Raw genomic sequence first — 16,346 nt, forward strand, 5'->3', positions numbered from 1 at the left:
GAAAACGTGTACCGAGTGGTTACGTCCCTTGAATAAGAAGGGAAACATTTTAGGATAAATCAAATTTCTAAGTTAAATACAAACAAACTGGTTGAACAAATTTGGCCCCATGAATGTAAGGTACACAGTCGCTCATCAGTAGGCTACTATCGAAGTTTTTTTGTTTTGTTCAGTGTGGAGTTTATACTAGATCAACGAGGCCGAGAATCGAAATATGACCACGGCGAAAGATGAAAACGTCACACGGGGGTTGAGGGGTGGCCCCGTGGGGGTGAGGAGGGAGGGGGCAGGATGTTTGGTTTGTTTGTTTGTTTGTTTGTTTGTTTGTAACTGTGTATCAGTGTGTCTGCGTGTGCGACGGTGTGTGTGTGTGTGTGTGTGTGTGTCAGTGTGTGTGTGTGTGTGATTGTGTGTCTCTGTATGTGTGTATGTGTAGTGTGTGTGTGTGTGAGTGTCAGTGTGTGTGTCAGTGTGTGTGCGTGTGTGTGTGTGTGTGTCAGTGTGTGTGTGTGTGTGTGTGTGTGTTCAGGTGTAAGCACTGGGCATGCCTCCACACTGCCTCTCTCTCTGTATTTGCCTTTGATTACATAAATAGTGTAAATAATGATTAATGAGTGTTTTTTACATTTAGCCAAGTTTTGATTTAACATTGACTGGGAATCGAGATAAGGGTCCTGGTGTGTGTGTTTGTGTGGGTGTGGGTGTGTGTGTCTGTGTGTGTGTGTGTCTGTCTGTCTGTGTGAAGCGATTCAGAGAAAACTACTCGACCGATCTTCATGAAACCTCACATGAGAGTTTCTGGTTATGATCGATATCCCCAGATTTTTTTGATTTTTTTGGATAAATGTCTTCTGTGAAAGTTGAGGCGGCACTGTCACGCCCTCATTTTTCAACCAAATTGGTTGAAATTTTGGTCAAGTAATCTTTGACAAAGCCCAGACTTTGGTATTATATTTCAGCTCGGGGGCTTTAAAATTAACTGACGAGTTTGCTCCTTAAAGTTGTCATTGAAATCATTTTTTTGCAAACAGATTTAAAATTGATTGCATCATATTCTTCATCAAATTCTGAATCTCTCAATCAATCAATATGAGGCTTATATCGCGCGTATTCCGTGGGTACAGTTCTAAGCGCAGGGATTTATTTATTTTATGCAATTTATATCGTGCACATATTCAAGGCGCAGGGATTTATTTATGCCGTGTGAGATGGATTTTTTTTTACACAATACATCACGCATTCACATCGGCCAGCAGATCGCAGCCATTTCGGCGCATATCCTACTTTTCACGGCCTATTATTCCAAGTCACAATCTAAAAATATATACATATGTCATGTTTATTCTTAAGATGTGATCACAATTAACAAAAATAGATTATTTAGTACTACGATTAAGATTTAAGAAATCGATCTAAAAATGATTGCATCTTAATCTTTATCATTTTCTGATTCCAAAAACATATAGACATGATATGTTGTATTCAAAACAAGCTAAGAAAGTTAAAGGCTGACATTGTCCTATTTAATTACTTCCAGGGCTTTTCCCATCGTTGCGGGGATGTATAAATTAAGCTTCCTGCAAAGTTTTAGGTTTGAAGTCCTTACCAATTACGAGAAATAATTAATTCTTTATAAAGTTTATTGCTATGTTTAGCAACAGTTCTCCAGGACTTGGGCTATTCATAGACCGTTAACACAGACAGTACAGCTTCGTCAATCCCCGCGTGAAGGAAATCGCTCACCTTCCACGTACAAAACGTAGTGATATTGACACGCCAGATTAGCGCGGTAGCGTATTGTGCTAAGCAGGAAAGCGCGCTTTTCTGTATTCTTGTTAACTTCGCAATTTCCGGAAAACATCCACTTTCACTTTGAGACTGTTCTGTTTACATTCGACACTATCAACACCACTTTGCAATACTGAAATAATTGTTTCTGTGTTCGAAAGCTACAGCCAATCGTTATTATATCCCCTTAGGTACAGTTTTATAACATTATTGGCACATGTAAACAATAGGAATTAATTAATGAACGCTACGTAAAGGAGGGCCCCAAAGGGTTTAAAATCGTGATCGTGATTGGCGTTTTTTGACCTTTCTGTGACCGTGATTGCCGAAATTTCCATTTCTGTGATCGTGATGGGACTTTGCCCGTGATCCGTGATGACAAAAAAATCAAGTCTCGTGATCGTGATCGTCATTTGTTTTCGTGATCGTGATGGGCATTATTGCAAAGCATTTTATTTTCAACGTACATTTTTCACAGCTGTATCACTCTATGATCCTCAATTCGTCAAGGAGCCAATCCCGATTGAAGGGGAAGCAACAACACATTCAGAAATATGATTTTGACAGCGATTGCTTCCCTTTAAGAGAACCAATCACACACAAAAAGAGATCCAATCAGAAGGCAAATTGCAAAAGTCTGCCAAACTTCATCAAATGGAAGGGCTTCGTGCAAAAGTTTTGAGTGCATTCAGTCAAATTCGAATTCGAAGATCAAAAATGGCGTGCAGCGGTACTGTCATCGAACTTCTGTTATATTTTGTGGATTCAAGCCAGACCAAAGCAGGCGGCGAGAATGCCGCCTTCCTTGGTGGAAAGGTCAGGCTACGGGTCGGTCTTTCCGAAGACGAAATATCAAGGTATGTTGATCTATGTTGCTCTATGACTGTTCTGAATGTAGGCAAAGATCTTGAAATTTGTTCAAGATCTTTGAGTTTGAGTGAGATCATTGACATTGTCGACATTACCACGTCCGGCTGTCACTCGCTCAGTGTGACCTCGACTGGTTCGAGATCGAGTCTGCGTACGTGTAGCCAAAACCGAAACTAGAAATGTGTTTTTCATCCCAGCAACGTGGACACGCTTGGCATAGATTCTAATTGTCGCTTCTTTGCATTAAGCTTGGATTTATTTTAGCGCCTGTAAACTTTAATATCAACAATGGGTTAAATTCAGAAACAATGGCGGGGAGACGTGCCAGTTTGGGTCACTTGATCCTCATGTCAAAGACGATCAAAGTCATGTTCGTTGGGGATTTTGTCAGGCATGCTACTTTTCCGGTAATTGCCGGAAATCCGATAAAGCCGTTTTCAAAATCCGGTAAAGTCAAATTTATTCCGGTGAAGTTGAAAAATTTCCGCAAAAACGATCCGTGTGAATATCGCGCAACGCGACCGGGCGCCGGTCTCAATGAAGCCAGCGCACAGTAGTGTTGTTTTCACCAGTTTGGAGGTGTGTTGAATGGTGGTGGGGGGAGGCTAAAATGGGATTTTTAACATGATCACAACACTATTACAGCCCTGAAAATGATGCCCAGAATGCACCAGATTGCACAGATTTTAACCGTTTTTTGACAAAAGCTCACACGCTACTATCCCGAAGTGTTCAACAGGAATTTTCTTTTGGGATGAATCCGTCTGCACTCGTAGACCATAATTATGGGACCTGAACAAGAGCCTTGAGTAAGTGACTTCCGATCTTCCTTTGACTCTGTTGGTTTAAACAAGTTTATTCAATGAATTTCATTGGAACTATTGCCGCATACATGAAATAAGGAACATGGAGCACAACAAGCTAGGCTTATGAGAAATTTGGCGGACGATTTTAATATAACAAGTTTGAAATAATAAATAATAATAATAATAATAATAACGGGCATTTATAAAGCGCCTTATCAGAAGTTCAAAGCGCGTGACAACAATACATGTACTGATACAAAAATCATACAATCACTGTCAGATTCAAACAACACATCATGCACATCTCACATCCCCAGACTCTATACTAAGGAACTATCCGTAGTGTTGTTGGAACAGGTGAGTTTTCAAATTGGACTTAAAAGATGAAATGGATGGAGAGTGACGTAATTGAAAGGGGAGTGAATTCCATAACTGAGGTCCATAGTACGAAAACGTGCGGAAGCCATGAGCCTTGCGTTTAAAGCGACCTTGACGGAGAAGTCGAGCATCATCAGAAGAACGAAGGGTGCAAGAGGGAGTGTAGAGGGAGACCAGGTCAGAAAGATGTCAAAATAATAATGGTAAATTATGGTAGACAAACATGTAACAATACAAGGAACAAAAAACACAATGCTAAACTAACAACAGTACTCACACGCGCTCGCACACTCACACGCACACGCACACACACGCATACAATGACTTCCACATGGTTGAAAATAGAATACTACCAGAACAAGGAAATGTAAACAGTACTGCACATGGTCGTTTCGAACATGGATGAGATAAATGCATTCATTATTCAAAACGTTTGCTTAATAAGATAAACCTGAATAACTGGTCAAATAACAATGCATGTTCGCTGTCTGACTTGTCTCTATTGCCATACAGAAAATCATCAGCGGTTAGCAAATCATAGTTGGGCAGTGTTGACAAGGTGACTTCACGTATTTGAAGAGATAAGGGGCAATGACAAATATAGTGCTCCGCATTTTCAACAGGATAACCACAAGTGCATGACGGGTCGGGAATTAAATGTCTGTCAAATAGATCACTATTCAGATTGCTGATCCTCAATCTCAGTCTGCAATGGATAATTTCTGATTTTCGATCAGATGTGTATCTATACGAGGGAACAACAGAATCATCAGAACTAATACGTTTTTTAAATAACCCAATAGAATCAAGTTGTTTTTACAGTATCTGGAAGCTAATTCCACAGGGAAGTCGAAGACAGAAAAAAATGACTTTTTATACAGTTCAGTTCGAGAGTGGGAAGTCTGTCTGTCAAGTGGTCTTCGTCTATGGTAAGGGTTCACAGAAGCAACGAGAGGAGGCAGACGTTCTAGTAAGTATGGTGGCACGCGTGCATTAACTAATTTGAAATACAAAATCAATTTGTGTCTTTTTCGCCTCTCCTTCAGTGTTGTAAATCCTGATTCATCGTACAGTTTTTGGTGACTCGTGCCACGAACTGCACCTATAATGGTTCTTATGGCATCAAGATGCAAGTTTTCTAATAAAGTAGCTAATCTGTCAGAACAATTGTCCCGAATGACGTCAGAAAAATCAAAATGGGGAATAATAAAAGATTTATACATAAGTTCAAGTGCCTTTCGGCTAAGGCGATACTTATAGGACCGAAAACATGAGAGAAGAACACGTACTTTAGATATAATTGACTGAACATGTGATTCCCATTTGCAGTCGCTCTGAATCAGTACACCAAGATGTTTGTGAACGTGGTTTTCTCTCAGAATTGTTCCATCAAATACAAGAGGAAGGGTTTCAGGCATTCTATTTCTAGAAAAGGTCATCAAATCTGTTTTTAAATTTATTGAAATTAACTTTCCATTTTTCCTCCCAGTGTGCAATTTTGGCTAAGTCTGCATTTAAGATCTGTGTCCGCGTGTTTGCATCATTTAGAGATAAATACAAACTGGTATCATCAGCAAAATGTTTAATTACAGATTCGATATCAATGACAATATCGTTAATGTACACAAGGAACAACAAGGGCCCCAGAACAGAACCTTGGGGAACACCTGAACAAACACGTCCGTATGTCGATTTCCTGCCTTGGATAACAACGGCTTATAACCTGCCTGTCAAATAATCTTCAAACCATTTTAATAAAACACCTCTTATGCCTATAGCATATAATTTATGCAACAAACCCTTATGCCACACTCTGTCGAAGGCTTTTGATATATCACAGAAAACAGCCTGAGACGTCAACTGCTTATCTAAGGATTGACAAAAATCGTCATACATACTCAACAACTGAAAACTAGTTGAATAATAATAATAATAATAATGGAAACTTATAGAGCGCTTACCTAGAAGCTCTAAGCGCTTTACAGTGACATTGCTATACACATGTACAAAACCAAAATACAGCATTAAGACACAAAAAGAACAGGAGTACAAAAGCAAATTCATCGTTTAAATCCATGCAGTCGCAAACAAACACACGCGTGCGCTCGCACATACGCGTGCGCATACACACACACATGCTATCACCACACACATGCACAGATACACACAGACACACAGACACACGTTCACACCCACACACACACACACACACACACACACACACACACACACACACGCACACACACACACACACACACACACACACGCATACAGACAGGCGCACACACATACATACAACACACACATACACATGCACTCACACATGAATACTAATATACCTACACAATCTGCATACATGGCGTACACACAAAAAAGCCGCAGATATAATCACAAAACCAAGCTCGTGCTTATGCACATCCATTTATCTAACTAGATAAACCGATTTGTAGTTTGCACAAGGAAAAGAGAAAAAGTAGCAGCACACGATTTCCAGATCACTGGCTGCTGCAGGGGTCACCAGACAGTTTGGGAGTTACTGGTTAGTCTAGAAAATGCTGTGTGAACAGGTGCGTTTTCAGATTTGATCTAAAAGAAGAATAGGATGGACTATGTCTGACAGAATAAGGAAGGGAGTTCCATGTTTTAACAGCAGCAAATGAAAATGCGCGTTGTCCATGTACTTTTCTTTTTTTTTGTTGGAATTCGGAACATTCGAGTGTCAGCGGCAGAGCGCAGCGATCTGGAAGGGACGTACAGGTTTACGAGTTCAGACAGATATGAAGGTGCAGAACCAGTGATGATTTAAAAACAGAGACACGAGCTTTTGTACTTAATTCTTTGATTGACCGGAAGCCAGTGCAGATATTTCAAAAAGGGGAGTACACCAGGAATAAACACTGACTGAGAAACCGTTGACAAATCATTCTCTGTGAGATATCGAAAAACATCCATGAGCTTGAACACATTTTTCCAATACTTTTCCAATGCAACTGAGTAATGAAATCGGACGATAGTTACTACAGTGTTCTTTTTCACTTTTCTTATAAATGGGATTCACATGAGCTACTTTCCAAATTTTCGGAAACTTTCCATCAGCCAACGATCTCTGGAATAGGGTTGCAAGCTGAGAGCACGTGTTGAAAATTCTCATCGACCAGGTTGTGTCCGGGGTCTACCTGAATAATTATGCCCACCAAATTAGAAGCAGATCCATCGAGAACTTTGGCCGTGCATCGCGAACACACACACACACACACACACACACACACACACACACACACACACACACACACATATATATATATATATATATATAGATAGAAGACTAGATGAATACCCGCTTCGCCGGGAAGAAGTAGAGCCGGGTGAGTGGCGCACCGTACGCGATTGACGCCACACGAAGGAAGGGAGATAAACGCGCAAAACACTGAAGAAGATAAGGAGCGTTGTGAACAGTGACCTAAAAATAGTAACGGGAATATGGATTGAGCGTTGTGGACAGTGACCTTCTAAAAATAGTAACGGGAATATGGATTGACGCCACACGAAGGAAGGGAGATAAACGCAAAACACTGGAGAAGATAAGGAAGAGTTACTGGGAATGGATGAACAGAAAAACCAAAATCGGTTCAGCGCTGCGCGCTGAGAGCACGTGTTGAAAATTTTCATCGACCAGATTGTGTCCGGGATGTACCTGAATATGCCCACCAAATTTGAAGCAGATCCATCGAGAACTTTGGCCGTGCATCGCACACACACACACACACACACACACACACACACACACACACACACACACACACACACACAGACAGACAGACACAAGTCGTATATATAGATAGATAGATAGATATAGATATAGAAAATGAGCGAAAGCCGAAAAACAGGCAGATAGTAGGACAGACAGACAGACAGACGGTCAGACAGACAGACAGACAGACGAACGGACGGACGGACGGACGGACGGACGGACAGACAGACAGACAGACAGATATAAAAAAACACTGACCCAGAAATAAATTATTGAATTGGCTTTTGACATTCATAGCTCATTTGTTTGTCCAAAAGTGACAAATAACTTTCATTTTCTGCTTCCAAATAACAAATGCACTGCCCATTATACAGCTAGGATTAGTAACGACGTACAAATAAAGCGCTCATGCACGTCAAACGCCGTTTAGGAAACAGCATTTTCCAAATTTATTGTTAAATCATCAAACACAATGTTCAATAATCTTATGCATATGAATGATCAATAAATAGAAATACCATAACTGTTACAACATTTGACATTATGAAGAAATGATGACAGAAAAACAGACTTGATTGACGTAGACTGCAGTCTTATTTTATTTTATTTTTTAAATATTCCTATGTGATTAAGGCCAAATATAAATTTATATGTTGGTAAACCAACGTCACCAAAAAAGATAGGGTCGGTAGGTCGTTTTTTTGGGTCTTTTTTTTCTTTTTTTTTCTCTTAAATGAAGTAGATTTTAAAGGAAGTTACTTCCCTTAGTCTCGGTATGGTTCGCAAAATGTGTCAACAGTTTGTTTTGTTTTTAGAAATGAAAAACATGTTTCAGGGTCTGAGGGGAAAAAATAGGGTCGGTCGGGTTACCCTAAACCAACATATATTTTTATTTGGCCTGATATTAAAAAATATCATAAATATCACAACAGGCACCACGAAGAAGCTCTTGAAACTGACACTGATTTTCAACATATCTCACGTGATCAATAATATTATCAGAAATACTGTCACCTCATCAGGCATTACGAAGAAGTTCTGGGAGAAAATAAAACCTCACATCATAAAGGTTATAAAAAAGAATAATATTACCCAATATTGACTGACTGTGTGATGATATCTTCTGCTATGGTCTGTTGAGACAGTGATATCAAAATCGAGACCGGAGGTCGAGATTTTGATATCACTGTCGAAACAGACCAATAGTAGAAGATATCATCACACAGTCAGTCAATGTTAGATATATTGCTAATTCTTTGGACATTTTGTATTTACTGTAAAGAAATTACAAAAATATTTGTCTCAGTTTTGGCTGTTCCATATCCCTCCCTCTGATTATTATTTCTTTTTGTTCACTCTTTTCTTGTACTTTTCATTATTTCAAAATGTCTTTTCTTTCAAAAAGTCTTTAGTCACTTGCTCAACTAAATTCTGGGATCATTACATTTTCATATATATATACATATATATTTGTTTGTTTTTAAATTTAGGTGTTTTTGTTTTTGAAGTGGGGAAGCAATAAAGAGGTCGTCGATATCAAAACTGATATCGACGGAAATGTCGTCGATATCACTTTTGCACTGAGCTCAGTTTTGCCCAATTGACCAATGGAAATCCTTGTAACATATGAAATAGCAATATATAATAATACACTTATTATTGCATAATAATCGCAGAAAAACAAAAGGTTGGCGTCGCCTTTCGGAGGTCAATTACACTGTGAAAGACATCCGTGCTCCAAAAATCGGTCGGAAAAGGGGGGTATAGTTGTTCGGAGAGATCGTTATGGAGGGTCGTTATGGAGGGTATATATATATATCCAAATACGTTAGAACTTTATCATACTATTACTCACTATTATACATGTCTTACTATAATCATTAAAAACATTCTTTCGGCGACGGCATCAACTTACCAGAGATTAAAAAGCATTATTATAAAGAATTTTAATTCATCTCATATCATCTCAAACACATTTCTTCTGATAGGTGTTAGAATCGGCTGAAACTCTCCAGTCAGCAGGGAAGTCTACTGCTGTGGAATATTTGAAGTAACATTTCATGTTTGGTTTGTACAACACGATAGTTCGACACTGAGGGTCGGCGTTGCATCTGGTTTCACAGCTTGTGATGTCATTCACGTCTTGCACTTCCTCATCGTATTCATCATGGTAGAAGTAGTTGATGCCTTCGTAGAAGAGGTAAGAGTTGTGAAGGTTGGTACAGGCTGCAATGTGTTGGAAAGGTATAGACATAGATCAGTTATAGCCTTCAAGCAAGAATGGTTTTATATTATTATTATATTACTCTGGAGTGATAAGAGAGCACATTGTGTGGATGAGTTGGTGTGTGTGTGTGTGTGTGTGTGTGTGTGTGTGTGTGTGTGTGTGTGTGTGTGTGTGTGTGTGTGTGTGTGTGTGTGTGTGTGTGTGATCCATGTCACGTTTTTCATGGAGTCATTGCGCAAAAGAACTTTAACAAAAAAGTGAGTGTGTGTATGCGTTTGTGCGTGCGTGCGTGCGTGCGTGCAAGCATGTGTGTCCATATGTCTGTCTGTCGGTCTGTCAATCTTTCTATCTCTCTGTGCGTGTGTTGTGTATATCACTTTTTATATTTAGTCAAGTTTTGACTAAATATTTTAACATCGAGGGGGAATCGAAACGAGGGTCGTGGTGTATGTGCGTGTGTGTGTGTGTGTGTGTGTGTGTGTGTGTGTGTGTCTGTGTGTGTGTGTGTGTAGAGCGATTCAGACTAAACTACTGGACCGATCTTTATGAAATTTGACATGAGAGTTCCTGGGTATGAAATCCCCGAACGTTTTTTTCATTTTTTTGATAAATGTCTTTGATGACGTCATATCCGGCTTTTCGTAAAAGTTGAGGCGGCACTGTCACGCCCTCATTTTTCAACCAAATTGGTTGAAATTTTGGTCAAGTAATCTTCGACGAAGCCCGGGGTTCGGTATTGCATTTCAGCTTGGTGGCTTAAAAATTAATTAATGACTTTGGTCATTAAAAATCGGAAAATTGTAAAAAAAAATAAAAATGTCTAAAACGATCCAAATTTACGTTTATCTTATTCTCCATCATTTGCTGATTCCAAAAACACATAAATATGTTATATTCGGATTAAAAACAAGCTCTGAAAATTAAATATATAAAAATTATTATCAAAATTAAATTGTCCAAATCAATTTAAAAACACTTTCATCTTATTCCCTGTCGGTTCCTGATTCCAAAAACATATAGATATGATATGTTTGGATTAAAAACACGCTCAGAAAGTTAAAACAAAGAGAGGTACAGAAAAGCGTGCTATCCTTCTTAGCGCAACTACTACCCCGCTCTTCTTGTCAATTTCACTGCCTTTGCCATGAGCGGTGGACTGACGATGCTACGAGTATACGGTCTTGCTGAAAAATGGCAGCTACTTGACTAAATATTGTATTTTCGCCTTACGCGACTTGTTTATTATATTTAGTCAAGTTTTGACTAATTTTTAAAATCTGTTTGCATCGCTGTTGTACATCAACTTACTTTGCACACAGGCGTACTGTGAGATGGAGAAGTAGTATCCAGCTTGACACAGACACCGTCCAGAGAAACAGTCTACCATGGCGGGGGTACAGCTGTTCGTGCACGCCATTTCAAGCCAAGCTCCTGTTGAATATGTTTGAAAATAAACAATATATATTTCGAAATTAATCGAACTTCAAGCGCACACGCACGCACGCACGCACGCACGCACACGCACACGCACACACACACACACACACACACACACACACACACACACACAGAGGGTTCGTATCCAAGTTCATTTGACCCTCGCAAGTTGGTATTCTTCAGTTTTGGCATTGCTCATATAAAATAAATGTCTAGGTTCCCTCACCCGCACGTCGGCTCACTTTCTAACATCTGGTCAGGGTTCTGAGATAAGGCCATCCCTGGACTTGGTCACATACCACAAATCAACGTCTTGGGCGCTCGCGGTGCACCGCGCGATTATTTTGACCCTCGGTATTTTAAGAAGTTAAAGGACCAGACCACGCTGTTTTAAAGGTTATTAGAACCACTAACCGATGACTGAAGGTTAGAGAAATGCACCTAAAGATTCCAAAAATGTAAAGAAATTCACCGATTCGTAGCTTAATCATTGTGATTTAATTAAAAACGTTCCGCCAAATTCGTCTGCTAAACGAGACTTCGAAATGGCCGCCAGTAGACGAGAACCGGCTGTGACGTCACTTAGTGTTTGGAAACCGAAAGTTACAGCTTACGCTCAAGTGGGCGTTTGCCTAAATCGAGCATCAACAGCACGCCGAAGGAATGCGCACGGCTGCTGATAGCTATGAAGTATAGAAAAAAGGTTCAGGCATCAGTTGTCACCTTTTCCCGATGGGCTTACAACTTCTGCAGCAAGACTGATTAACTGGAAACGGCCAACACGATGTTGTGTGTTTCGCGACACTTTCTTCCAATGCGAACGCAGTTAAGCCGGCAAGAAAACCTGGCACACACAAAACAGCTGTTGCCTAACGCAGTTCCAGTTCCGACAATTGTTGACCACTCACAGGAGGTCAGAAACCGGATACCAATGTCATCAGAACGATCTGCTTTCACTAAACGCAGACGAAAGGAAGTGAGTACATGCATGTATACTGAATGTGTTCTGTAAGGGATAGGGGTTCAGTGTCACTGGGCGTTTTTGTCAGACTGACAGTATTTGTAGTGGAATGGCATCTGTTCCTAATTTTAAGCACATGTGTTAAGATTACAGATTAAAAATATATCTGTTACTATATGTCCGTCCCCATGCACCCACCTTAAAGTTCCCTCTCTCTCTCCCTCTTTTACACTCACCTGGGTAATCGATGAGTCTCAGGTTTAATCAGTGTCCGTCCATATACACATAGACATTCACACAAACACACACACGTTGTTATAGTTGTTATCTAATTCAGTGTTGTATTAAATAGATAAAGAAATCGTTAATACAGCAAGCTTGCATGAATAATTTGCTGTTGTCCTTTTTTTCAGATCAGGTTCTGTAATACAGTAATTATAATTAATACAAGTACAAATTCATGTTTGCAGTCATACTCATAGTGTGTGAGTGTGTGTGTGTGTGTGTGTGTGTGTGTGTGTGTGTGTGTGTGTGTGTGTGTGTGTGTGTGTGTGTGTGTGTGTGTGTGTGTGTGTGTGTGAAAAGCACTTTGATACTTAAAACATCTGTGTTATTTGATTTTATTACAAAACTGCAGTCAGAATATTAAGCAGACCTATTCCAACAATACATTTTGATCAGCAGTAAATGTAATGTCAAATTATGAACAACAATCATGTGAGCAGATATATCTAACAGAAACACATAGTCTAGCAAAATAATACAACCAAGTACATGTGTGGACATCATCATCCACATAAAAAAATTGATTGTAGGAAGAGCACTCTGTGTTATTACCACTGCTTCAGTCAAACTGCCAGTTCAACTTTATCTCTGTGGGGTTTTTTTTTCTCTCAGAGTAACATGGGGAAAAAAACCTTTAAAAAACTTGCATGCTACAGAGCTGGATTGTTTCTAGTGATCATGCAGCATGATTTATCCGCATAGAAAACTACTGAAACACCTAAACAGAAATAACAATGTCTACAGAAAAAACCCACTGTTTGATTGCTGTCTGTAGTACTCCTCTTGCTAACAGTGGCATTAAAATAATTAAAACTAAGCTATGCTCTCTTGGGGGGGGAAAAAAGTGCTCTAAGTACTTTTTGTGTCTACATAGGCAAAACAAAACTATGCAATGTTTCAGATTTCCTGACCCACCCTATGTTTTTCCTCCTTATCCTGGACTATTTTGGACTCTTACAAAAATGTAGGCTACTTCAAAAATGACAAATTTTAATTTTGCAGGCTTACAAGGAAATTGACTCTTCTCTTACAACCAGAATACACCATGATTTCAAGCAAATAAAAAACTACATGCACCTGAGAAAAAAAAAACTTTAATTCAAGAAGTTAGACCTCCTAACCCCAGCTTTTCAATTCAATTCAATACGTTGTTGATGTTGATTATGGAGCTTAACGTCCTCCCAGGTAACTAGGGACCTATATTGGGGCATGATTTTTTATACAATGTTAAAAGTGTAGGGTGTAATGGGGGGGAGGGGGACTGGAGGGTGACGGGGTGTAGTCGCTAATAAATTTAAAGGTGCGTTTATTATCTAATATACCAGACATTTTGTTTTGGCTGGTGTACAGAATAACATCACATAAAATCGCACTCGTAAAACATACAAAACACATAAAATGTACACATCAGTACACACATAACCCAAACCACACATATCCATACCAGCACCATCACACACATATCCACATACATACTCTAGTTTGTACATTATAAAAATAAATACATTATGATTAATATCATTACTAGTCAACTTAAATTAAGGCTCAAAATAGGTCTTAAGATGGATGTTATTTAGTGTAATGAAAGCTATGAGAAAGAAAGTATGAAAGAATGATGCCCTTTCTCCGGTGAAAGTTCTGCTGATTGTGGTAACTTTTTTTTCTGTCTAAAACAGGCATCAGGTTAACTGAACGAGCTGTTTGAGGGGGTGGTGATCCTAACACTGGCCTATGGCAACACTGGTCTATGGCAGCTACAACAAAGCTCTGCATACACAGCAAGACTACAATGCAACAGTGCCCAGACTTTGACTGCTACAGGCTGCTTTCCCATGCAAAGTACAAATGCAAGTGTCCATAAACCAGGGTTTAATACAAAGTCATGTAGTATGTGAGTGAGTTCTGATGAAAAAGTGATTGTGTTGTAATATTGGTTATTACTGAGTGTTGATGTTACAATGATTACATTATAAAAACAACAACAGAACAATGTGAAGAGCAAACTTCTTCTGTGGGCATGCAAGTGAGTTAATCTTGTGTGTGTGTGTGTGAAACTATATGTGACTGAGTGTTACAAATTTAAATGACAACAGTTTTCTTGATAGCCTTTAAAAACAACAACAAATACATACATTTAACAATCAAACAAATATAGGCACCTCAAAAAAAGTTGTATGTACACCTTGGTGGCTGGTGATGCATTCTTGCTCCCCTGCAAGTTTTCATTCTACAATGTTCCTCAGGCTAGCTTCCTCTCTCTCTCAAATCTGCCCCTCCCACACAATACAACAGGTACAGTGGCCACTCTGACACCAGTCTCTGAAATAATCAAGAACAGTTAAAACTGCGATGAGCTGTTGTTCTTTTACTCGTGAATGCAATGCATGAACACTTAAACAATATCCCACTTATTCGCGAGTGCGTTGACAAGGCGAGAGTGAAAAAATAGCACAGACTCGAAAGCAGACGATAAGTTCAGCACAGAGAGCGGGCGTGTTTACCTTTGATTGCTGAGACAAACAGTGTCGCAATTTTCATCGTCACTGTTTCACTACTGCTGGAAGTGGCCTCCACCCTCATCTTTCATGCTTGATTCGAGGAGAGAAACCGGTAGTTCGAACATGTACGGTTCAATTTCGTCTGCAGTTACGCTTGTTGTCATGTTGGTAAACAACCATCCCCACACGGTGTGACGTCACGGATAATTTATTCATAAGCCAGTCTCGCGAAGATCACGCGGCACAATGGCGGGTCGTTTTGGAGAAGAAATCCGTCGCTTCGGTCACAAAATTCGTCGGATTACGGCCTTAGAAGATTCCGAAGTAAACCAAACATTGTTGAAGACGGTAAGAAAGTGGTTTTCTAACTAACTGCAAACATCGGGAAGTGTTCGGTCGCGCAGGAACACGATTCGAAGCGTTTTTGACGCTAAAACAGCGTGGTCTGGTCCTTTAAGTCATAAGAAAAGTCCCAACTCAAATGACCAAGCAGTCGTTTGTACACCATATCAAATGATCAAGCAGTCGTTTGTACACCATATCAAATGATCAAGCAGTCGTTTGTACACCATATCAAATGATCAAGCAGTCGTTTGTACACCATATCAAATGATCAAACAGTCGTTTGTACACCATATCAAATGATCAAGCAGTCGTTTGTACACCATATCAAATGATCAAGCAGTCGTTTGTACACCATATCAAATGATCAAGCAGTCGTTTGTACACCATATCAAATGATCAAGCAGTCGTTTGTACACCATATCAAATGATCAAGCAGTCGTTTGTACACCATATCAAATGATCAAGCAGTCGTTTGTACACCATATCAAATGATCAAGCAGTCGTTTGTACACAATATCAAATGATCAAGCAGTCGTTTGTACACCATATCAAATGATCAAGCATTCGTGTGTACACCATATCAAATGATCAAGCATTCGTGTGTACACCATATCAAATGATCAAGCATTCGTGTGTACACCATATCAAATGATCAAGCATTCGTGTGTACACCATATCAAATGAACAAGCATTCGTTTGTACACCAACTCAAATGATCAAGCAGTCGTTTGTACACCATATCAAATGATCAAGCAGTCGTTTGTACACAATATCAAATGATCAAGCAGTCGTTTGTACACCATATCAAATGATCAAGCATTCGTGTGTACACCATATCAAATGATCAAGCATTCGTGTGTACACCATATCAAATGATCAAGCATTCGTGTGTACACCATATCAAATGATCAAGCATTCGTGTGTACACCATATCAAATGAACAAGCATTCGTTTGTACACCAACTCAAATGATCAAGCAGTCGTTTGTACACCATATCAA

General features: G+C 39.5%; 1 protein-coding gene across 1 annotated transcript in view; it reads right to left on the minus strand.

Moving 5' to 3' along the window:
• Nucleotides 1-7,878: 7,878 nt before the first annotated feature.
• The window catches only part of LOC138953326 (fibropellin-1-like), a 40,357-nt gene continuing 31,889 nt past the window's right edge, over nucleotides 7,879-16,346 (minus strand). Inside the window, exons 9-10 of the mRNA XM_070325125.1 lie at nucleotides 11,129-11,251; nucleotides 7,879-9,819 (exon numbers count right to left, since the gene is read on the minus strand). Of these exons, the coding sequence (XP_070181226.1) occupies nucleotides 9,560-9,819; nucleotides 11,129-11,251 (383 nt within the window). The 3' untranslated portion in view covers nucleotides 7,879-9,559. The remainder of the gene's footprint in view (nucleotides 9,820-11,128; nucleotides 11,252-16,346) is intronic.

This window comes from Littorina saxatilis, linkage group LG17 (genome assembly GCF_037325665.1).
Source record: "Littorina saxatilis isolate snail1 linkage group LG17, US_GU_Lsax_2.0, whole genome shotgun sequence".
Classification (NCBI taxonomy): Eukaryota; Metazoa; Mollusca; class Gastropoda; order Littorinimorpha; family Littorinidae; genus Littorina; species Littorina saxatilis.